This window comes from Bos mutus, chromosome 24 (assembly GCF_027580195.1).
Source record: "Bos mutus isolate GX-2022 chromosome 24, NWIPB_WYAK_1.1, whole genome shotgun sequence".
Taxonomy (NCBI): domain Eukaryota; kingdom Metazoa; phylum Chordata; class Mammalia; order Artiodactyla; family Bovidae; genus Bos; species Bos mutus.
The window spans coordinates 58,395,737-58,420,911 of record NC_091640.1 but is presented as its reverse complement, the minus strand read 5'-3'; the positions used below and the strand labels follow the sequence as shown (position 1 = coordinate 58,420,911).

The window sequence follows — 25,175 nt, the reverse complement described above, 5'->3', positions numbered from 1 at the left end:
GCTTGTTCAGATTTTTAAAAAATTCATTAAGACACATTTATGAAAAACAAAACTCTGGATGATCGTCAGCATCTTGACAATATTTTTTCGAGATAAGGAAAAGAAGGTTCCCCTTTATTTTTATGTATTTATGTTTGGCTGCGCCGGGTCTTCCTTGCTGCAGGGCCTCTCTCTAGTTGCGATCAGCAGGAGCGCCTCTCTAGTCGTGCTGCACTGGCTTGGATGGCGGCTGCTCTTCCTCCTGGGCCGCAGGGCACCCGCTCAGGCTCAGTGGTTGCGGTGCAGGGGCTTAGTTTTTCTGCAGCATGTGCAGTTTTCACAGAGCAGGGATCGAACCTGTGTGTCCTGCATTTGCACGCGGATTCGTTACCACTGAGCTACCAGGGAAGACCCAAGATTCTGCTTTAAAATGCAGAACTTACTTGTTGACTCATAAAGACCAATACTATCTCAAATGTCCGGTTTATGTGGCTCCCTCCCTTCGCAGCTCGTAATCCCTCCTATCATACACTCGGTTTTATTTGAATGCATTATTGCTACGGTTTCAAAATTTGGAAAGCTTATGGAATTAGATTTTGAGAAAGGTAAAGGATGAGCGATAAATTGAGGCCTGAATCAACACCAACCAAAAGATCCTAGGTCTCTCCAGGCCCGTGGATTGCTGGTTGCCGGTTTGATATGCCCTAACACGGGCTGGTGGAGCTCAGTGGGTTAGGACCAGTAATACTCGCGATTATGCCTTGCTGCCGGAAAGATCTGTTTCTGCGAAGTTCACGTGCTGAACACCAGGAGCTGTGCAATTGGTGTCACATCAAAAAGAAGGCCTTTCTCCTAACTAACGCTGTTAGTATGGCCGGGAGGGGCGGGGGGGGACGGAGGGGGGGGATTGATGCTGTAGGTTCCACAGGTGTCAGGGCTCCAGAATTCTACCGGCAGGAGGCAGAGTCTCACAGGTAGGCTTCGGGTCTGCACCTACAACCCTGCACGGCACGCGGTAAGAAACTGCAGGCGTCCCTTTCCCGCCCTAGAAGACCAGAAGCGTGTGCTCGGACCTCGCCGCCCGGCCCCGCCCCTCCCGTAGTCCCGCCCCTTCCCGTGGTCCCGCCCACTCCTCGTGGCCCCTCCCCATCCAGCGGACCTGCACCTTACCTCTGGTCCCGCCCCCTCCCCGGGACCCGCCCTTCCCTGTGGGCCCGCCCCCTCCCTGTGGCCCTGCACCCTCCCTTGGCCCCGCCCCCGCCCTACGGCCCCGCCCACCGATGCTCGGCGTCCGGCGGCCTCCCGGATCGCGGAGGCGGGGCGGGGCTCACCCTTGCCCCCGGGGTTCCGCCAATCAGCGAGCGCCCTGTTGGCCGTCCGCGGCGCCCGCCCCGCCCGCTCGCGCCGGCCGCCGTCTCCCAGAGTCCAAGATGGCGGGGTCCAGGCGGCGGGGTCCCCGGGCCGCGATGCGGCCGTTGCTCTGCGCTCTGCTGCTGTGTGTCTGCCGTTCCGCGGGCGGCGACGGCCCGGGAGGCAGCCCTGGGGCGGCGGGCGCCACGGACATCCCGTCCGCTCCGCCGCACCGCCGCTTCGAGTACAAGTACAGCTTCAAGGGGCCGCACCTGGTGCAGAGCGACGGGAGCGTGCCCTTCTGGGCCCACGCGGGCAGTAAGCGGGGCGGGCAGTGAGCCGGGAGGGCGGGCGGCCGGCTGGGGCCCTTCCGCTCCCTCCGCGCCCCGGGCGCGTGGGTCAGCCCCGATCCGCGGGCCCCCGTCCGCACCCCCTCCCCCCTCCCCTCCCCTCCTCACCCTCCTGCCGCGCTCCCTTCCGATGCCCCCCGCTCGTTGTGTTCGGTCTCGGGCTCTTCCTTTCTTCCTGCGCTCACTTGAGCTCGCTTCGAGGCGTCGCGTTTCACCCCAGCGCCGCGGCTCCTGGGAGACGTCCCGCGCTCCTGTCCCCCCGCCCCGATCGGCCCCAGCCTGGACCTGCGCCCCCGCCGCCCCTCGGCCCTCCCCTGCTCCCCCACGGGTCGGCCGCGGTTGATACTCCACTTGAGTGTCCGGTGTCCCCTGACGGCTGCAGGGATGGCCCGTGTTGGCTTTAGAGCCATCTCGGAGTCTTCATGTCAGAGGACATGCTTCTCTTAAATTTGCCTTTCTCAGGGACGTCCTGTGGTCTTTGATCTTTTCTGTTGTATTAACACATATGTCACTTATAGTTAGGCTTGTTGCTTCATAAGAAGAAGGGATGCGAGGTATTGATTGAGAACTTGAGTCTAAAAACTAGCACCGTGTACAGCTGTTGCATTTTTACTTTTTTTTTTTTGAGTGCGTGATTGAAATAACCTGTGCTCAGTGTTTTATTCATTTTGTGTATGTGGCACTGTTAAGCCCCGTCCGTGCTAAGAGAGCCTTGCTCCCTGCTTACGTACGTGAGAGAAAACCTATCTGTGAGAGTGCTGATGTGTCACGGCTGCCTAAAACGTGGCAGCTGGCGTCTGTAAACTGCTCAGTGACCATCAGATGCAACCTTTGAAACGAGTGGCAAATGCCTTTCTATGGGGTGAGAAGCACTGGCACTTTGAATTCCATCTTTGAGTGTCGTGAGCAGTCATTCATGTAAGGTTTGTATACATTCTTTTAGATTGTCCAGGGCTTGAAACAAGATGTTTCATTTCTAGAAAGTAATCGCTGCTTTACAAAGCACACTTTTAGGAAGAGCTATTTCCTTGAAATTAATGTGTAATTAAAAGGTAGAAATTTCAATTAGGCTTAATGACCAAGTCATTAAGTATGTCGAGGAGAGTGCAATTATTCTGTTACTCCGCAGACGTTAACTGTGTACCCGCTTCTCAAAAGCCTATCGCTGGGCATTTCTTATCAAGGTAGCCTTGTTCTTAGTAACACAGAGCTGGCGCAGGCGTCCCAAACACAAGTGTGGGGGATTTTTGTTGTTCTTGAAATGATGCTGAGTTTTTCAGTAGTGGTGATAAACGTGTTGACGTTTTTCACTTCTGCATTTCTCCATCGTCGTCTTGTTCTCGCTTTTTCTTGCACTCACACCACATACATCAGCCAATTAGGAATGTTAATCAACTGCTTAAATTAGTTACATTGACTTTCTTTACAGAACCTATAACCAACTAAGCTTTTCTGCTACAGAAATGTCACGCAGCATACCTGGGCGAATGAAAGTTGTATGACTAGATTGAATTTGAAATAAGGAGTTTAGAATTTTAGCAGTGACTTTTCTGTTGACTCTGGGAATCACCGCTCTGGGTATCTCTTGCTTTCCTTATCACTGTAATTTTTGCCATCTGACAGCTTTCCTTAACTCCATTGATCATTTTTTCCCTTTTCATTTTGCCCTGAGATCCATTATTTGAAACATTTTTTTCAGTAGAGAAAGTTAAGATTTAATTTATTTAATCCTAACAAATCCCCCTTACATCATCCCCAAATTAAGACCAAATCTGTGGTGTTCCTCTTTCTTAACTCTAATGTCCTTTGCACTGTCAGTACATATCCTCGGGTCCATAAGGGCAAAAATGATAACAGCAGGTCATCAGCCTTTCGAGCTCCAAGAGCTCTTTCACCTTCTTCATGCTCTGATTAGATCCCTAGTAGGTCAGGCAGGTGCTGGCTGTTTCATAGGTGAAAAACCTAATATTCAGCTTCTCGGGGGGAACATCACCATTTACCCCACTGCAGAGAGCCATTGGTCTTATTCAGCAAGGGAATTGCTCTTTGTTTCTATTTTAATTCCTTTAAATTCAGTAGCCACAAGGGGTCATAGCTATCATATGGGACGGTCCAGTTGTAGAGGATACACCAGGTTGCAGAAGGTGAAGGCTCTGGGCCACACGGTGTTACCGCCCTTGTCCTACAGTCCAGCAGCGTGTGCGCGCCTTGAATCAGAACCCAGGCCAGCCAAGGGACTCTGCACCTTGCTCTATACGTGGAAGGTTTCGTGCTCAGAGGTTGAAACCACACTAAGGAAATGAACTGGCTGTGCACTCAATATTGAGCATCTCTTACTATATGTCTACAATGGGGAGTTGAAGTTAGTTTTGTTTTTGGCTTTGGTTTATCTGTTTTAGTACATTCTCCAGGTGGCCATAGTGGTAAAGAAACTCCCTGCCCATGCAGGAGATGCAAGAGTTCAATCCCTGGGTCGGGAAGATCCCCCGGAGTAGAAAATGGCAACCCACTCCAGTATTCTTGCCTGGAAAATTCCATGGACCGAGGAGCCTGGTGGGCTATAGTCCATGGGGTAGCAAAGAGACACAACTGAATGACTGAGCACAGTCCAGTAATAGGAATAGCTAACATTTATTGAAATATTTATATGCACTTGTATAAGCACTTACATGCCTGTAAAGTTAGAGAAATGGAGTAACTTGCCTATGAGCAAACAGCTAGTAAGTGGATAGAGATACAGACCATTGTGTTGGGGGTCTCTGTTCTCGCTGAAAATCTCCTGATGCTGAAGAACTGTCTGTTGACTGGAAATTCAGTTGACCCTCTCTCCAGAACAAAGCATACATGCTCAGAATTTTGCATGTAACTTTTGGGGTGTATATAAATGATTGAGCCCAGCCCCTTCATTTACAGTGAATATATGGTGAGCCCGAGAGGAAGAGAATTCTTTGCTCAAAGGCACACAGCTGAAGTGAGACTAGGAATAGGTCTCTTGATTCCTAGTGGTATGTTCTTTTCACGCTGTTTGAGCTTTCTAACGTTTGTACACTGGTAAAAATACACCAAAGTTTTAAAAAAGAAAATACACACATTTCTGAGTTATTTGAAAAAGATTATCGTAAGAATCCAATAGTTGATTTGCCTTTCAAGCTATAATTTCTTCCCTCCTACCCCTTGAATTTTTAGTGGTTAGTTGCAGCTTTAAGGTTTATTTGTTTGTTTTTTGCAGAGATATCACACTTTCCAAAGATAGAGGAGTATTAAAAAACCCCTAAAATTTAAAAGTTGAAATTGTCATCATGGAATTTTTCCCTAATAAAATTACTCTACAGGCAACTGAATTAAAGTTAGATCTCTTTAGGTATATATAACAGTTTGTTGATGATTCATTGAGTTTTATCGAATTATACCTTAAAGCTTTTCTTCCCTGATTGCTATTCTAGATGCTATTCCAAGTTCGGATCAAATCCGAATAGCACCATCTTTAAAAAGCCAAAGAGGATCAGTGTGGACAAAGACAAAAGCAGCCTTTGAGAACTGGGAACTGGAGGTGACATTTCGAGTGACTGGAAGAAGTCGCATTGGAGCTGATGGCCTGGTATGGGAATTTCTTTAACTTGGAAATTTACACAGTGGCATATACTGCTAGTCTCTAAAGGTTCCCTGTTACATATTTACAGGCAGTTTGGTATACGGAGAATCAAGGCTTGGAGGGGCCTGTGTTTGGATCAGCTGATATGTGGAATGGTGTTGGAATATTTTTTGATTCTTTTGACAATGATGGAAAGGTATGGTTGTTTTCAGGACTGTTAACCCACTTTAAATGTATTTGCTAACAAAGTTAGTCTGTGAACAATATAGTTTATTTGACACTTTGGTCAGCTTTGTAGTAGAGGACTCCCTAAACTATATTTTAAGCATGATGATGAATCTTTATGTAGCTGGGAATTTATAAATGGAAAGATAGAAGTTCATGATTTTTCTTATTCCAACTTGAGGTAACAGCGGAACCTTAAGTCTGAAAACTTTTCAGGACCCACCTCCCCAGGCCCCTGTTTATGCCTAATAGTTTTGAGGATCAGCCTGGGTAGTTGAGACGTAGGCGTTAAGGCCAGCAGTGTTTCAGACTGTTAGTGCTTTTTTGTGAAAGCGTGTGCATTGCCACTGTTAGCTTGCTTACTGATACCTTTTTATACATGGTAATCACTGTTTTTTGGAGAAGGCAATGGCACCCCACTCCAGCACTCTTGCCTGGAAAATCCCATGGATGGAGGAGCCTGGTAGGCTGCAGTCTATGGGGTCGCTGAGAGTTGGACATGACTGAGCGACTTCACTTTCACTTCTGACTTTCATGCATTGGAGAAGGAAATGGCAACCCACTCCAGTGTTCTTGCCTGGAGAATCCCGGGGACAGGGGAGCCTGGTGGGCTGCCGTCTGTGGGGTCGCACAGAGTCAGACACGACTGAAGCGACTTAGCAGCAGCAGCAGCAGCAGCAGCAGCAATCACTGTTTTTGATCAGCCTGATTTCTCTAAAACAGTTAAGGACAAAATGTACCTATGAACTGGAAACATTAACTTGTGCCTTAGCAGCCCTAAGACTGTGATCATTGTTTCTGCTGCTGGTTTGTTGATTATCAGAGGTCATTATTAGCCATTTAAAGGAGAGCCTTAACAATGAACTCCTCCGGTGCTGGGGCCGTGTTAATTCTCCTGTTACTAAGTTCCCTTAAATCCCACACTAGTTCCATGCTCACAGTATCCTAGGATTTTAGAGGTGTTAGAGAGCTTACAGCACACCCAAAATAGTCTATACTTCTTTAATTTAAGGCTTTAAAACAAATACATTCTCCTTATTTTTAGAAAAATAATCCTGCAATAGTGATTATAGGCAACAATGGACAAATCCATTATGACCATCAAAAGTAAGTGTATTTTTTTACAGTATTCCAATTTTTAGTTTCCTTTTGGAAACCTTATAAAATATTTTGTTTCAAATCTGAACATTTTCTAAATGAAAAAGGTTATTTTTTCTTGAGGTGTTTTTTGTAACTTAATGGGAAGGTCTTATTTTACGTTGATTTTGTTGTAAAGTTCCTTCTGTGGACCACCTCGATTTCAAACATAAAAATGTGTTGTCGTTAACCTGAAATTGTATAATACCTTCAAAGATTTATGAAACATTCCTGGCTCTCAGTGATGCAATAGCCATGTTTTTTCATCTTTATTCAAAGGGATCTTTAAAAAATAAAGTTTGGAGCCTTAACCAACCTAATGACTAAGCAATTTATGCCTCTTTGTTCAGTCCTGGTATTGCTGTATTGAAAAATTTTCAGTGGGTTACAAAGCTTCTGAGAGTTTAGTGTATTTATAATGTGTGTGAATTGGGCATGTACATTTTTAATTTTCACATGGTTGTGGGGGAATTACCTTTCAGCCAGTCTGTAAAATGCAAGAAAAATTACTTTCCTGCCTTAATGATGTTTAACTCTGGTAATTCCTCATGACCACCTGTTGAGCGATTTGAACTAGAGGTCCAAGGCCTCTCCCTGGTGATTCTGCTTCAGCTGATTGAGGGCAGAGTTGAGGAGCCTGCATTTTTTTTAAAGCTCCGTATGTGACTCTGACTCTGCTGAGGAAGAGAATCACTGTCCCCTTGCTGGCAGCCATGCTAACATTGGCTCCTCGTCCAGACTCCTGACCCGAGTCGCAGGGAGAACTCACGTGTGAACTTGGTGTCTTCTGCATAGATAGTTTCAGATATCCCAAACTTTGTCATAACTTGATATGGGTTTTGGTCTTTCTGGAAATTAATTGTTTTAAATAGTGAGTTTTTAAAATACCAAGAAACTTCCCTAAATTTCTTGTCTTCCTTTCCCTCACGCTATAGTGATGGTGCTAATCAAGCTTTATCAAGTTGCCAGAGGGACTTCCGTAATAAACCCTATCCTGTCCGGGCAAAGATTACGTATTACCAGAAAACATTGACGGTAAGTGACCAGCTCTTAGAGGCAGTCCAGTGAGCAGCGCTCCAGCGTGTCTCTTCTGTACTCTTCGTACTCTAGTGCGCTCCTCGTTCTGGTGGAGACTCAGTGCATCTAACTGGGTATTCACATCCTCATCAGCGCTGCTCTGTGAGAACAGAAGTGGCTTCACGGCGTGGTTCTCGTGTCGCATGTTGGCACGCGTGGTGTGCTGTCAGACTTGATGGTAGGTTTGCATATAGTGAGTGAATGTTTAGGCGTGCTGCTGTGCGCCGCACGAACGGGAGTGAGACAAAGGCCATTGTCTGCAAAGAGCGTGTCTCATGGAGGCAACCGTAGGTAACACCATGCTGCGTGATAAATGCTACAACACGGATACCATTAGGGACCCAGAGGCCAGAAGCCTGTAACTCTGCCAGGAGGGAGGTAAAGGTCAGCAATAGTTTCTCAGTTGAGCTGCACCCTGAAGGAGGAGGAGAAGCCTCCCAGATCGGGTGCAGATTCCAGGCCGAGGACACGGGCCTCAGAACTGTTGAAAGATTGGAGAAGGGCCAGTGGTTGGTATGGCTGGGGGAGAGAGGAGCCGTGGAAGGTGAGGTAGGAAGCTTGGCAGTAGTGAGCCTCAGCCGCCTGGTGCAGTGTATCCTGTAAGGAGCAGGAGAGTGGAGTGAGCGGGTTCCAGTTCAGGACGATGACCGAGGCAGCAGTGGTCTTCTAATGGTGTTCGTGAGAGAAACAAGAAGCGGGAAGGTTGAGACTGACTCTTAGAGGGCCGCATCTGTGTGACTTGGTCCTTTACGTGCGGTTTCTCCCTTTTTTCCTCCCAGTTTCGTTGAGATGGAATTGACACACAGCATGGTAGGAGTTTGGAGTGTGCAGCATGATTTGACTCACACACCACAAACCGATGGGTGCAATAAGTTCAGTGAACATCCATCGTCTCATGCAGATAGAAAATGAAGCACAATAGAAAAAAATGTTTTCCTGGAAAGGATTCAGCCTGAGAGTGTTCATTTTTTTGTTACGTTAAAATTTTTTATTAGATCCTATTTTGTGCGTGATTTCCAAACTGAGATAAAACTGCACGTGTTAAAAAAAATTAAATAGTAGTGTCAGAAGAGTCTTTGCGCTAAGACTGCTTCGTATTTCCCCCTCTGACCGCTGTGAGGTGCCACGTCAGCCTGTTCACCGTGCTTCCGTGTTGCACATCGCACCCTTAGCGCTCATTTGTCTTATAACTGGGAGGTGATCCTTTTTGACTGTCTTGGTCCAGTTCTCCACCCCCACCCCCTGCCTCTGGTTTCCGAAAATCCAACGCTGTGAGTGAGTTTGTTTTTCGGGCAAAATTGACCTACAACAAACACTGTGTCAGTCTCTGGTATACAGCACAGTGGTTCGCCTTTCTGTACATTTCAGAATGGTGGCCGAGGGAAGCCTGGTTGCCTGGCGCAGTACGCAGGGGCCTGGTGATCCTGGCTGTCTCCCCGCTCTGTCTCACACCTGTGACTGTTTGGCACCTAGAGGCTCTGCCTCTTAATCTCCTGCCCTGTTTCTCTCCTCCCCAGTCCCCTCCCCTCTGGCAGCCGCCTGTTTGTTCTGTGCGCCTGTAGCTCTGCTTCTGTTTTGTTCTGTGAAATCATAAGTCCTTGTCTGTGTCTGGTTTGCCTGCATGACGCCCTCTAGGCCTATCCATGGTGTGGCAGGTGGCAAGATTTCATTCTTTCTTATGGCTGGGTGGTATTCTCTGGTATGATTCACACGTACCACATCTTTACCCATTCGTCTGTTGAGTGTTTCGGTTGCTTCTGTATCTAGTCGGTTGTAAAGAAGCTGCAGTGAACAGGAAAGAAGAAAGTGAGAGTGTTAGTCACGCATTTGTTCAGTCATGTTGGACTCTCTGTGACCCCATGGACTGTAGCCCGCCAGGCTCCTCTGTCCTTGGAATTCTCCAGGCAAGAGTACTGGAGTGGGTAGCCATTCCCTTCTCCAGGGGATCTTCCCGACCCAGGGATCAAACCCCAGGTCTCCTGCACTGCAGGCAGATTCTTTACTGTCTGAGCCATGTAGACGAATTGAGTTTGAGATGATATTTAGGTGGACGATACCCAGCAGGCAGTTAGAATACCTAAGGTCACTGCTACCATCGTGCTTTGCTTTTCTACAGATGCCGTCAGTATCTATCTGGTCATGCAATACTTATAAGTAAAGGATATCTTGCTTACTTTTTCTTTTCGCTAAATCATGAGCTAGCCTTGTACGCCTTTGTGTAAACTCAGAAGAAGACAGTCATTTGGGAAACTTGGTACTGGCTCAGTCTTAAATTCCAAACTGATTTGGAGACCTCAGAATAGAGGCAAGTGTCCAGCCTGCTATGACTAAGTTAGATTGCGTTCCACGGGCTTGTTACACGTTGTGCAGACTGCACAGTCTCACTGGGGACACCACTGGTCACGTGCACCAGCCCCCCAGCCCTGGCAAGTGCAGACCCACACTTGAGTCCACAGATCCCAGGGAGGCCGCCTGTACAGCCCGACACAGAGGCCGTCAGCCCTGCCAGCAGTTCCCGAAACAATAATAATCCTGCAACATAAATACCCGCAGAAGAGTTCCATAGTCAGATGAGGTTGGTAGGACTGTGCATACAAGCAGAGTCAAGATTCTAGGAAGTCCTGGAATAAAGAAGCCTCTGTTAAGCCGCTCATTCTTTAGGCTCACTGGACCATGGGGTGCTCTTTCCACCTAGCGTCTGTGAATGTCTGTGGAGCCAGCGTTTGGAAGAATCCATTTGAGAGAGCCTTGCTGGGACACCGCTGTGGCTCGGTGGTCCCAGCGCTCGTCTGCTGTCGCTTGCTGTGACACGCCCCCATCCTCTACCTGGCAGAGGCATGCTCCTTCTACTAGTTCAAGGTTTCTTTCCGTGATGATCTGCCTTTCTGAAACTCTTTAAGTGTTTTTTTTCTCTAGTGCTTATTTTTTCTTCCAATTTTATTGAAATGTAATTCACATGCAACACTGTAGAAGTTTAAGGTGTACAGCGTTACAATTTGAAGCTGATGGCCCTTTGACAGTTATTAGACCAGGTACAAAGATCAAATTGCCGTAAACCGACTGCATGAGATTCATTTTACAAGGTCTTTGTAAAAGCTCTAACGCGCAGTGTGTCTTTCTAGGTAATGATCAATAACGGCTTCACACCAGATAAAAATGATTATGAATTTTGCGCCAAAGTGGAAAATATGATCATCCCCGCCCAGGGGCATTTTGGAATATCTGCTGCCACTGGAGGTCTTGCAGGTAAAGCCTCGCCGTCTTCTAACATTCAGAGGTTATGAACTGATTCTTACTAGGAATCCTATACTTTGGAAATGGGTAGCTTTGTTTACTTTTAACCTTTTGAGACAAGTTACAACCTTCCCATGATCAGTGGGGCCAGGCCTTTGGTCTCTTGGGGCTGCTCATCCTGTAGGCTTACAGTTGGCTGGGGTCTACACACGATTATGTCCATCAGAGTACCAGTCTGGGTGCGGTATTTTATAGTGAAGGAGACATATTTAAAAGGTTGATTGCCGAGTGTTTTAGGACTCTGAGAGTTGTCACAGCACATGTAAATGAATTTATAGCCTGAGGAAATATCACTGGAGACTGAACTTTAAAGATGTACTCATCATATCTTTTTCATATGTGGTGATAAATGAATTTATTGTTAGATGTTAATAGCATCTTGTGTTTGTACTGTATAATAGTCTTATTATTTCCAAATATGTGAATTTTTCATTTCAACAGCACCGGGAGGGAGACAGAGAGGCTAGATCATATTTACTCTATTTTTAGGTGGCTTTGCCAAATCTTGGATTAAAGGGCTTTCTAAAGATCACGTGGCCAATAAATCAGACCCAGGCAGGAGTTGGTCTGGGTTTCTGTCCCCTTGGGTCCAGTGCTCTATTAACACTGCGTGACTTCTCCTAATGTTACCTAACCCTGTGGTGTTTCAGTTTTCTCTTTAATCTGGCTATGTATCTAGATCTCCGTAAAAGTAGCAGAAAGCAAACACCCTGTGGTGTTTCAGTTTTCTCTTTAATCTGGCTATGTATCTAGATCTCCGTAAAAGTAGCAGAAAGCAAAGAGATTGCCGCAGTTGAGATCCGTGTCTGGTTTGTGGGTGTGAGGCTAGCCAGGATGAGTATGATAGTTCCACACTAAGGAGTTTGATCTCTTGGCTGTTTTTAGCTCAGCCAGCTTGAAACGAACGAGTTCAGGTTAAATAAAATTGCTAGTATGTGCTGTATGAGAGAAACAGATACAAAAGTACGGAAGAGTAGCTGTATTGCCTAATTGAAATGCTTTGGTAGTGAAGGGAGTGCTGTTAGTAACACCAGGACGACACGGATAAATCGGGGCTCCCAGTAAGCCAGGACAGAGCGCTGTCGGGTTTAAAACAGGTAAGGAAGGCTAGGGTGGCGAGTGTAAGAAAGGCTCAGAAACAGATGGGAACAGGAAATACCTGGAGGACAGGCTTCTGGCTCATGTGACCGGGACGCAGTCCGTGACGGAGCTTTGTGGAAGGATGAAGGGGGTCTTGGTGCCGGGAGAAGAGTCTGCGCTTGTCTTGGCACTTCTCTGTTTGGTCTTCCCTTTATCAGGTATTAAACATCCATAACACGTTAAATGCAGCTAAGTGTTCTGGTTTAGGATTTAAGAAAGTAAATTCTTGTTTAGTTCTAATGTAAGTCTTTCAGATGAACTTTTGTCGCTGAGTTCACAAAGCACCATTGCCTTTATGAAATTAGAGCTAATTTTCAGTATTCTAAAGTAAGAGATGTCTATAAATTCACAACCATAAAAATGATCAACTATGGAACTTTTTCAGTTTGTTTTTTTTCTTTAATTTGTAGACGACCATGATGTTCTTTCTTTTCTGACTTTCCAATTGACTGAGCCTGGGAAAGAGCCAGTGAGTATACTTATTTTTCTCAGAAAGCTTATTTGTAATTTACTGGTGTTGCCTCATAGCTGAAAACTTGAGAAGATTAAGTCAGGTTCAGATCTTGTCTCCTAATGATCACTGTTACGGCCTGTTCAAGTTGTTCAACGTCCATTCATGCCTTTCCTTCACTAGTAAAACTGAGACGCTTGTGCTGGCCACCTTGACGTTGTAAGCATTAAAGGCAGCGCACTTCTGGCAAGCACTCAGTAAATGGTAGTGGCTATTGTTATTTTTTGTCATAATATTAATAGCAAGAGTACATTAACTTTTCAGCTAGTGGTGGAGTAGTTAATATGAGAAAAAGGAACATATATCGAGGCTTATTACTTTCTTACTAATTTCTTTTTTTTAATGATCTATTCTTAAACTCCACATAAGCCTACAGTTGATAAAGAAATTTCTGAAAAAGAGAAAGAAAAGTACCAGGAGGAATTTGAGCACTTTCAACAAGAGCTGGACAAAAAAAAAGAGGAATTCCAGAAGGACCACCCGACCTTCAAGGGCACCCTAGTAAGTTGGAGCCGGGCCGTCCTCTGGTGCAGCGATGGTCGCGGCCCTTTTGAGTCCCCAGCGCTTCATTCGTCTTACCTTTGCCACTTATCTGTCACAGTCCAAGTACTTCCTGGAAATGATTTTTAAACCAGTCTTCAGTCTCTAAAGGGCTTGGAGATCGATGCTTTTACCTGGAAGAGTGTCAGTTAGAGAAGCGGGCAGCTGGGAGTGCTGGGTGACGGGACGAACAGGGAGCCCTGGGCTGCAGGCTCCCCACATGCACCCTGTGTCCCTGCGCCCCCAGACGGCAGCCGTGCTGGTGTAGCAGTTGAGACTCATAGATGCTTGTTGAATGGAATTGTCCAGGGTTGGTTTCTTTCCTTTTTAGTGGCACACACTTACCTTAGTTGATAACAAAGCTAGTACTTGAAAACTGTCGAGACTTGGGAGAGTAATGTGAAGTGATTATCTCCTCTTATTACTCAGACAGAATTCTGGACATTAAAGGTTGAAAATTTTGAAATACTAGTTTAAGCTAGTGTAACTGAGAACTTATATGGGCTCCATGTCACGAACAAGATAAGGCCAAGTAGAATGACTCTGTGATCTGCTAACTTTTATGATCTCAGGTCCCCATCAGCACAGATGATCAAGGCTGTGTGTAATAAGGGCTTCCCTGATGGCTCAGCAGTAAAGAATCTGCCTGCCAGTGCAGGAGATTCGAGTTTGATCCCTGAGTGGGGAAGATCCCCTGGAGCAGGAAATGGCAACCCGCTCTAGTCTTCTTGTCTGGTAAATCCTATCGACAAAGGAGCCTGGTGGGCTGTAGTTCACAGGGTCAGAAAGAGTCCATCATGGCTTAGTGACTGAGCACACACACTTGATAAAGCCTGGGGCTGGCTTTTGAACTAAGTAGTGTGTTAATCTAAATGATTAACAGTGTTATTCAGATTTAATGATAAAATGAAAAATAAATTTTATTTTTTCCTTGGATTTGTTTTAAACATCACATATGATTTGTAAGTATATCCTGAAACTTATTGTAGTAAGTGTTTGAATAAAAGTATCTGAATTCAGTGTGGTTAGAAATAAAAGGAAAAGTAAAACTGCTTTCAACTCTCTTAGTCTTTTATGTGAGTAAAATGCAAAGATTTTAAGAGAATAGTTTGATAAATTGTGACAAATTTTAACCATCACTCAGATGATTGTATAGAATGTTTTTATTGCCCCAGATCAAGTCAGCCCCCTTCCCACAGAGACAGCCACTATGCTGATTCCTATTAAAAACTTAGATTCGTTCTGCCAGCCTGTAAATAGATTCGTTCTGTAAATAGAATCACACAGTCTATTTAAAAGAGAAAATAATTTTTAGGTGAACAAATTCAGACCTAAGTTATAAATATTCAGCCACCAGAGATGACGAAAACAGTTAGTAGTTGAATCACGACTGAATCAATTGCACACACGTTTGTAACACTGGAAGGATCATGCCACGGTGTTGGCGATGGCCTTCGTTTAGTGGAGGTTGGTGCTTTGGTCACTTACAGGAATTCGAAAACCACATATGTGTGGGTGAGTCTAATAATGCCTTGTGATCTGTGATCACCTTTTCAGCGGATGAAATGTTTGAGAGCGTGGGAGACCGTGAGCTGAGACAGGTCTTCGAAGGACAGAATCGTATTCACCTTGAAATCAAGCAGCTGAACCGACAGTTAGATATGATTCTCGATGAACAGAGAAGATACGTCTCTTCCCTGACGGAGGAGATCTCTAAGAGAGGAGCTGGAGCCCCAGGGCAGCAGGGGCAGGTGAGGCCCGTGGATGTGCCTGTGGCAGGGAAGGAAGCAGGAGCCATGTCTGGGTGTTAGGCGGTGTGCTCTGTGGAGTGGGGACTCTCGGGCTGGCTGGTCATCTTTTGTTTTTCCTCCAGACCTTTCAACAAGAACTGGATACTGTTGTGAACACTCAGCATGAGATTCTGAGACAAGTAAACGAAATGAAGTAAGTACACAAAAGTCCCGTCTGAGTACATGTGACACCTTTATCCTAAACTCGTGGCTCCTCTAGACATGAAGGCATGTCACTACTGCAAGATTCCTCCATGGGTAAGAATCACATTCTGGGTTATTTCTAAATAGGGTAGGTCCAAATTTTTTTATTGTTCCCAGCTAGAAGAGAAAGCTTTAGCATTTTTAAGGGGGGGGGGAAATGTTAGTTGTTTGACAGCATTTGTGCATTTGTAAAATAAGAAGAACTTCCCAGGTGGCTCAGTGGTAAAGAATCTGCCTGCCAGTGCAGGAGACACAGGTTTGATCCCTGGGTCGGGAAGATCCCCTGGAGAAGGAAATGGCAACCCACTCCAGTGTTCTTGCCTGGAGAATCCCATGGACAGAGGAGCCTGGCGGGCTACAGTCCTTGGGGTCACAAAAGAGGCGGACAGGACTTAGCAACTAAACAACAAAATATAAAAAGAATGTAGGTAATACGTAACAGTGCTGTGGAAAATAACTAGAGGAATAAGGGGCGTAGTATTATAGGGCTGTAAGACAAGCATACCTGATGCAGGAACTCCTTTGTGATGGAATGAAGCCATTCTGAAGGAAGTATGTTACGGTGAGTGCCTCTTTTTCACTCTGTATTGTACTGTGAGAGAGACTGTGTCCTTGTAACACTGAATGGTAGGGTTTTTAAAAGGATTCACTTCGATGATTAACAGCATTCAATGCCTGAAGCAGAAAAACAGCCAGCATGCCACGTGTCATAAGCTAACACGTTAGAGAACTGTCCCAACCAGTACAACCCTTGGCAGACTAGAGTGTTAAGGTGAGTTCTTCCGGACTGGAAAATGCAACTGAACGAGGTTAAGCAGAGGGTGATAGCATTTAACACCTAGAAATTAAAGCTAACTGCAAATTTGTATTTCTTTCAGTTGTACTGTTTGGTAGTTTTGAAAAATCTTCAAGTTTTTTGAACTCATGATTAAAACATGTACGATGCTAAATGAAGAGTTAAATTATTTTAGAAATAGAAACCAGATCAGTATAACATTTTTTAAAATGTTTTGATCTAATCTTAGGCATTGTGGAAAATAAGGGACATACATCCGTCATATAGATCCCGTGTATCCCTCACTTAACTTCCTGATGTTATCATGTGTGTAGCCACAGTACGATCGTCAGAATAAAGAAGTTGACGTTGGTTCAGTTCTACTAACTGAACTAACGATCCTACTCAGATTTCCCCAGTTTTCTACCAATGCCTTTTCATTCGAAGATCCTGTCCAGGATTGCACGTTGCATTTAGTTATTTCTCTTTTGACCTCTGCAGTCTGAAATAGTTTATCTCTCCTTGCCTTTTATGACCATGGCAGTTTCCAAGAGCATTGATCAGTTCATTGGACCGTTTGGTTCCTCGATTTGGGTTTGTCTGATACTTCTCGTGGTCGGATGGAAGTTCTGCACTTCTAACAAGGATGCAGCAGTGCATCACGTCCATGGTGTTGATGTCTTGCTCCTGGGGATGTTGGCTGTGGTCGTTTGGATATTGTAGTTTCTTCCCAGTTTCCCTTGGTGGTTAATAAATATATATTTGGGGATAGATACTTTGAGTATATTTGTATCCCTTACACTCCCTTTTGTATTAAGAAACCACGAGATTATCCAGATACTTTGGATTTTGGTTGGACTGAACCAAACACTGCAGGGCTGGTTTTAGCCTCCCTGCTTTCTCTGCTTGAGCGTTCTTTCTCCAGCGGGGAGTGACCTGGCTCTTATCTGCAGCGTATTTACTTACTGGCTCAGTTTCAGCGTGTGCACAAAGTACATATAAAGTGACTGCAAATTATTAAACCATGTCCCTGTAAGAAACACACTTACTGATGGATTTATATAAAGCTCCTTTCGCCTCTCGTCTTATAGTATTTGAAGCTCATGTACAGTTTACTCAAACTCATGTCCGTCGAGTTGGTGAGGCCATCCAACCATCTCATCCTCTGTCGTCCCCTCCTCCTCCCGCCTTCAATCTTTCCCAGTATCAGAGTCTTTTCCAATGAGTCAGCTCTTCGCATCACGTGGCCAAAGTATTGATGTTTCAGCTTCAGCATCAGTCCTTGCAGTGAATATTCAGGGTTGATTTCCTTTAGGATGGACTGGTTTGATCTCCTTTCTGTCCAGGAGACTCTCAAGAGTCTTCTCCAATACCACAGTTCAAATTCTTCAGTGCTCAGCCTTCTTTTTGGTCCAACTCTTACATTTGTACATGACTGCCGGAAAAATCATAGCTTTGACTATACTCACCTTTGTCGGCAAAGTAATGTCTCTCCTTTTTAATACACTGTCTCGGTTGGTCATAGCTTTCCTTCCAAGGAGCAAGTGTCTTTTAATTTCATGCTTGCAGTCACCATCTGCAGTGATTTTGAAGCCCAAGAAAATAAAAGTCTGTCATTGTTTCCGCTTCCCCTTCTGTTTTCCATGAAGTGACGGGACCGGATGCCGTCGTCTTAGTTTTAAATGTTGAGCGTTTTCACTCTCCTCTTCCACCTTCAGGAGGCGCTTTTAGTTCCTCTTCACTTGCATTTGTAGGATTGGTTTTAACACAAATTATTTAGTATTCTCTGTGCTTAGACAGCCTTTAGTAAAAGATGAAGGCATAATAATGTAGTTTTTAGAAGTTACTTTCCAATTTTGAGGACAGTTTTTTAAAATACTTGTTTTGTTTTGTTTTTAAATGATCTGTTGCATTGAGCGTAGAAATGTATCTACCCCTTTGACGTCTGTGACATCCTGCTAGTGATTCTGCTGTCTAAAGCGACTTTGTGTCTCAGGAACTCCATGAGTGAAACTGTCAGACTGGTGAGTGGCATCGCGCACCCTGGGCCGGCGGCGGGCGTGTACGAGACCACCCAGCACTTCAACGACATCAAGGAGCACCTGCACATCGTGAAGCGAGACATCGACAGCTTAGCGCAGCGAAGCATGGTCGGCTCTCCTTCCTGCTCGCCTGTGACTAGTTACCGCGGTCTGCTTTTAGCAAGGACAAACACATGCTACTCAAAATATTTTAACTTTTAAACTGATGCCAGTGCTCACTTTTAATATTCGGGGTAGAATGACTCCATTATGACCCAGATGTCTACGTGTTCCGCATCACACTTCCATCACCTACTGAATAGAATTGTTTAAAAAGATAAATTTGCTGTTCCAGTTACTGGGGTCATCACAACCTCAGACTTTTTTCTTTCTACAAGTTCTCTTTTAAAAAACATGTCTCTGGTTTTCAGTAACGATACCCTTAGACAGCTTTGAAGACGGTAGGTGTTTCTTGACACACCTGTTGGTGAGACAGACAGGCACTGAATATTTCATGTCTCTCCAGGCTGTTCAGGAAGCACAGATCTGAAACTGGCTGACTTATAGCAGCTCTTTTTAGGCAAGGTTTTTCCTTTCTCCAGCTACTTCCCTGTTTTACTTGGTTCATTTTTTTCAGTTTTGTTTTGTTTTCTTTGCTTTTTTAGGGTTTTTTCTTTTCTTTTCTTTAGTGTAAGTGCCACCTACGTTTTTGGAGAGAGGCAGTAAATATTAAAGATAGGTAGCATATTTTTGAAGTTTAACATGCATCAGAGACAATATTAGGAAACAGGCCTCTGGAACTTTTACATTTTTTCTTATTGACTGGATTTGAAAACCCTTGTGAAATCCACAAACGCTTATAGCATTTGCCTCTTCCCCTTCCAGTTTTTTAAACATGGTTCAGTCGTTTTCTCATTGACCGTTTTACCTCCCACCCAGAGCATCGTCATCTACTCCTAAATTCTGTGTGAGGTTATTTCCCCCCAGCTTCCGCTTTTGTTGCAACGGCCAGGCTAATGCTGTGGATGATACGTACCCTGTGCAGAGCCTTGTCCTGCAGGTGTGAACGTGTTGAGAACAACTAATCTTAGAAGCCGTTTTGTCTGGTTACCTTGATGAAATCTTTGTCCCCGGATTTTAATTTTTGATACTTGCGTATAATAGAAGGAATACTCGTGTAAATGGAAAAAGAAATGTTTTCCCGAAAAACTAATCAGTGATGTTGAACGTTAGGAGGTCGGGGTGGATGAGAGCTGAGAAAGGCCCGTTCTCTATTGGGCAGCCGTGCTCAGTTGTCTGAACTTGAAGCCCCCCGACAGCAGTGGGGCTGCCGTGGGTAGTCACTGCAGCCGGGATGACGGGGGTGTCCTGGGGTGGGCTCCGTGACCCCCGGGGACACTGACCTCATGGTCACTGAGATGGGGGAGGAGCCGGACGGCGGGAGGTCAGTGACAGAGGGCGCGAGAGGGGAGGCCTCCCCCGTCACCTGCTCTTTCAGAAAGTTTGGTTGTGAAAATGAAGAAGATGTTTATGGGGTGAATACATGAAAGTATTAGAGTTTATACCAAGAGTTTTATAAAGATTTCACATTTATTTCCTTTTCTGAAATAGTGGTTTGACCGATTACAATAGAATTTCTTTTTCCTCATAGCCATCAAACGAAAGACCGAAGTGCCCAGAACTACCACCATTCCCATCGTGTTTATCTACAGTGCACTTCGTTATATTCGTCGTGGTACAGACGGTGTTATTTATCGGTTATATCATGTATAGGTAAGTGTCTGAAATTTGATCCAACATTTTTCTGTATTTGTTTAATTTGAAATATTCAATAAGTTATCTATTATCTGTAATGGAACTTTGAATACCTATAAAATTAGGATCATACAAAGCGAATGTTATGTCTAGAATATTTCCATTCGCGTGGGTGTGCATGTGTTGGACATGTGTATCTTCATGTATTTCACACTTGAAAAGATATTTTTAATTTTAAGCAGTACTGTTTCATTCCACTGTAAAGTGTACAGAACTTCACAGGTGTTTTTTTTTTTCTCTTTTTCCTTAGGACTCAGCAAGAAGCAGCTGCCAAAAAATTCTTTTGACCACCATTTTCATGTGTACATCATGTATGTATGTACAAAATGTCTTTTTGAGGGAATTTAAGTATTTAAATTGCTTTTTAGTCTAAATTATTTTGTATAAAATAACTGTTTAAACATTGACTTAAGAATAAACCTTAAAGACAACCACATGTAAATTTGTGCATAGTACATAAATCTATTTAAATTTCAGTGAATTTCTGGCCAGTAGAATACAGCCACTGCACAGAATATTGATAAATCAGAGGGTTAAAAAACAGAAAGGGGGAATCCCCATCTATGAAAGTAGCCCGTAAGTCTCTAGTGTTGGAGGTTTCTATCTTTAGCATAAATGCCCTCGCCCTCCTGCCCCCAAAGTATGAGGTCTGAGAGCTACCCATCATGTTTATTTTGTAACCAAAGTCTTTTTTTTAAGAGGCCAGAATTTCCTGTTCCAAGACTCAGTGCTGCAGTCCTTAAATCTAATACAGCTCCCTTTGAAATCAAAAAATATTTTGTCTGAGTGTTAGGATCTGGGTAATAGGATTCAGAATGTTTATTAAAGCATTTTTTCCCCTTCTGATCATCAGTGATATATTTCACTTTTAAAGGAAATTTGGGGGGAGAATTAAGAGCTGCTCTTTGCCTGAAAAACCATTTAGGCAGGAACATTCCTCTGATGATGGTTTTTATGGGTCTTTTACCAGGTGAGGTGTTCATTTCATGATTGCTCATATTCTTGAATGTCTGTGTTCCAGTGGAGTCAGTTCAAAATTACGAAACTCAGTCTGCCTCCGTATCTCTAAACCCACCTCGGATGGCGCATGCTGAGGACACTTGAAGGCAACAGCACCTGCCCCTGCCTTCAGGCTGAGTCGCCCCACGCAGCGCGGCGTCGGTGGCACTGCGTGTTAGTCGCGAGAAGGCAGGAGCAGCAGCAGTGTTAAAGTTTCTGAAAGCAAAATCTGAAAAATAGTGTTATTACTTCTGATTTCTTTGTTTTAATGCCAGAACTAGGGGTATTGTGAAGCACGTGTTAGTAAGCGTAACCTTGAATTGTCAGGCTGGAAGGAGTTGCTGTAGTCTGTACATAGTTCTAGGTATTATAGAGACTGTCTGTAAATGACATTTAATTTAGTTTTCATAGCTGATGTAGACTTCAAAATACTCTTACATTCCCTTGTCTAGCTAGCTAAAATGATGCCTTTCGTTTGTCATAGCACTGAAAATAGTGCTGTTTAATTCTTCACAGCTTTCAGAAATTTGCTCTGAGTTGTTATTTGCTGATTGGACTGCCTGCCTAAAACCCATACAGAGACTCTGAAGAAGTCTGCATTAGAGCAGTAGCTAACTAGTACTGCATATGCAGACAGTCCTAGCATTGCTTTTTACAAAGCATTTATCCCAGAACACTGAACAAGAATATTCTATTGATGACTCACACACTTAGGACCACTTCAACATAGAACTGCTCCACAGGTTTTTTTTTTTTCTTGTAGTGTTAACATGTTGAAATTCATATTTCAGAGACATCATCATGACAGAATTTACTCTTATTCCATGAAAAAAAATTAATACTTTCAAAAGAATGTTTCAGTTGTAGACTGTGAGACTTGGAAATCCTCTTGAGATGAAAAAGCTGCAGAATATCCAGTATTATAAAAATCCAGAGCCACGTGTGCCTGAACTTAAAGGAATATTAGATCTATGCAGTGTACATTTTCCAGGCTAAATTTCAAGAGGAATTGTTGCGATCATTTCTAATGCAAGTGAAGACAGCTAGGACAAAAGAGCATACACGTGAATCTTTCTTTCTTTCTTACTAATTTAATTTGCTAAAAAAAAAAAAATCACTCAGTAAGACGGTTCATACAAGTTATTATTGTTGGAAATTTGGTTTGTTTTCCTCTAACTCACTGACTTCAAGTAGTTCATTTCTGTTTTTTAAAAAAAGGTGTTTGCTATGTGGGAAAATCAATCACTGCCAGGATTCTCTCATTTCTGTACTGTTTTATAGAATTGAATTTTAACTTTTCTCACACCAGCAAGTATTTTACAGGTGCCTTGGATTAAAACAAAGTCGATTTTACAATTTTACTGTAAATCTTTGTGCTTTTGCCACTTTAAAAAAGAAATGCAATTGTATGATGGTTAATACTCTTATTTAATCTGCCTTTTGCATTCTGAGTGTTTGAATGTTTTATTCGGCCTGAACTTTCACTGTGAGGGCACGGTATTCTGTCACATAGTAAAGAGACATCAGTGTTTCTCAGAGTGAGGTCTGTGAGCCCTCTGAGTCCTGGAGCGCTTGTGAAGAACGCAGATGCCAGAGCGCCATTCCCCACCACCTGCATCAGAACTCCGCAGTGGGAGCTGCAGAGAATCGTTTTCGGCAGGTGACTCTGAGCGCACTACTGTTTAACAACCACTGAGACGAGGAGGGGTGAAAGAAACACAGGTTTGTGTAGTTTTACAGCTGAGCTGAGAGCTAACGTAACATTTTCATCGTCAGCGACATTAGCAAATGTGCACTGATTCTTTATACTTAGAACGTATTACTTAACGTTCTTTTCACCGAAACGCTTGGTTTATCAGCAGCTACAAACTAAACCCAGGTTGCCGTCTGTGGCTCGCGGTACTTTGGTTGACGGCTCTTACAAATCATCTTCAGATCATGGTCGAGCCATGGAAACCCCCATCTTCGCGTCTGCCTGCTAGAGCGTTTGCTTTTCCTGATTGTGGTTTTTGTGACATTTTCTCTCAGACAGTTGTACTTTTTGATAACTTGGGGAAAACAAAAATTACTTGAATAAGGGATTGCCTGACCCGCTGCATCGCAGGGACACAGTCTTTGTAAAGAACGTAAATGACAGTTGTGAATATTAAGATGTGATTATCTTTTTCCTGTCCATGTGCTCATTGCAGGGAGATAGTGAACAAATGATTATACTGGGGATTTTTTTATTTATAAGATCTAATGTAAAATCACCACTTGCAACTTTTTAGATCTGTATGTTGCCTGTTTAATATATTCTTTTAACATTTAAAAGGGTTTTCTATCCATTGTTAAATTCAGTTAGGTGACATTTCGTCGTGTGTTTTTTTTTCCTGATTGTTAATTTGATGCTAGCTGGAATTCAAAAGATGACATTGACCTTATTCAAATAAAGAAATATTTTAGTAAACTTAACTTTTTCCTTCATTGGTCTCAGATAATCAGTTATTTCCCAAGTAGGTTATTTCCCAAGAAGGCCCTGATCTGTGATAGTGTTTCATGTGTCTTGTGCTTTGCGTTCTGCCCTAGGTGGCACCACCTGCAGAGTCAATACACGGAAGCATAAAAAGAATTAAAAAGTACTATGGATAAATGCTTATCCTTGCTGGTAATGAAAAATGCAAAATATTAAAACAATACATTTGATATTTTTATCCTCAGTAACCAAATATTGGTAAAAGTGTGGCTAGAACTTTTAGTCATTACTAATGGGAGTCTTTTTAAAAAATCTTTTCTTCTTTTTGGTAAGTAACATTTAACCAAGTAATTCCAATTCTGAACTATGAAAAAAGAAAGAGTAGAGCTTTAGTGTCAGACAAATCTGGGTTTAAAATCTTGGCTTTGCCACTTCCTAAAGATGGCCTTCATTTTCCTCATAATACTCTCTCAGGGTTGGCAGCTTGTAAAAGGTGGTCTTTATAAGTGGTTTCAGAAAATGGAAACTGAGGTAATGGCCCTTACAGAAAAGGGCTTCCCTGGCGGCTCAGCTGGTACAGCATCCACCTGCAATGTGGGAGACCTGGGTTTGATCCCTGGGTTGGGAAGATCCCCTGGAGAAGGGAAAGGTTACCCACTCCAGTATTCTGACCTGAATCCCATGGGGAGGGAGTCCATGGGGTCGCAAAGAGTCAGACACGACTGAGCGACTTTCACTTTCAACGTAAAAGAAACTAGATGGGTTTGAGTTCATGTTGATGTTTGGCAGAAACCAACACAATTTGTAAAGCAGTTATCCTTCAATTTTAAAAAATTAATTAAAAAAAAGAAATTATGTAGCTTTGAAAGAAATCAGAGGAAACCAAAACCTAGGCAGTGAGCCTGCCTGGGGCGGGGTGGTGGGAGCTAGACACTGTTGGGCACTGGGGACGTGCCATCGTAAAGATGTAGGGTTTTATTCAGAACAATGAGGAGGCTTTGGAAGGTTAACAGCTAGTTTCCCTTTTCACCTGGGGTGTTTATTTTCCCTTTCTGGAAGATTCCACCGGGTGGCCAAGTAGAAAGGCCATTGGAATAAACTGAATAAAAAGTTTTAAAGACACGGTGCTCTTTTCAATGGAATTACCTTATGGGAAGGCAGTGAAAGGTCTGATTTCATAAGCAGTCCCAGGGAGTGTTCGCTTGTCACCCTGGTGTGGTCATCACCCCGGAGTTTCTGTGATGCCCAGCACCATCCCCCCCTCTTCACACACACACAAAGCACTGCTCAGGGAGGAGCAGCTTCACAGACTGGCTTTGGAGTTCAGAACCGAGACCCTCACTGTTCAGATCTCCTAATTCCTAGTAAAATGCAATTGTAATCGTCTTATAATAAAGCGAATAATTTAACAGAATAACTTATAGATTTTTATCCTTATTGTTTTGCTTTTAGAGATTGTCCTTTTCTTTCAGAAATAAGGAGAAACAACAGAAACAGATTATGGCTTTTCCTTTGTATAAAGTTCTGTAATACTTTACTAGTAAGTCTCCTCAATGGAGATGAAAAGCAGTTTATTATAAATAATAATTTAGGAGTCATGGCTTGAATGTATTACATCCCAAGCAACACATCTTAAAAGTGGAAGTGGAATTAAGTATGAAAGCACATTCTCAATCGAACACCAAGAAAAGTTTCTTACTTCACCCTAAATGTTTGTTAATTTTTAAAACAGACCATTTTAGCAACATTTTAGGTTAGTAAAATGAAGAACATCTTAAAATACATAAAACAAGCATTTTAGGCAAAGATCCAGTGTATATGGTTGTGTACAGTCTGAGGGAGAGTCATCTATTTCCTGAAACGGCTCATGCCTGTGGATAAAACAATAAGCATAGCTTACAAATAGGCTGTATCTCTCCCC

The 25,175-nt window shown here is 43.6% G+C and overlaps 1 protein-coding gene across 1 annotated transcript; it reads left to right on the top strand.

Annotated features, from left to right (window-relative positions):
- Window positions 1-1,369: 1,369 nt before the first annotated feature.
- Window positions 1,370-23,253, top strand: LMAN1 (lectin, mannose binding 1). Its single transcript, XM_070362007.1, is given in 14 exon segments — window positions 1,370-1,647; window positions 5,123-5,277; window positions 5,360-5,467; window positions 6,542-6,603; window positions 7,569-7,668; window positions 10,833-10,956; window positions 12,555-12,613; window positions 13,025-13,136; window positions 13,139-13,156; window positions 14,753-14,946; window positions 15,069-15,139; window positions 17,961-18,114; window positions 19,637-19,758; window positions 20,051-23,253. Coding segments are annotated over 14 exon segments (1,554 nt in total). The 5' UTR covers window positions 1,370-1,409; the 3' UTR covers window positions 20,088-23,253.
- Window positions 23,254-25,175: the final 1,922 nt, after the last annotated feature.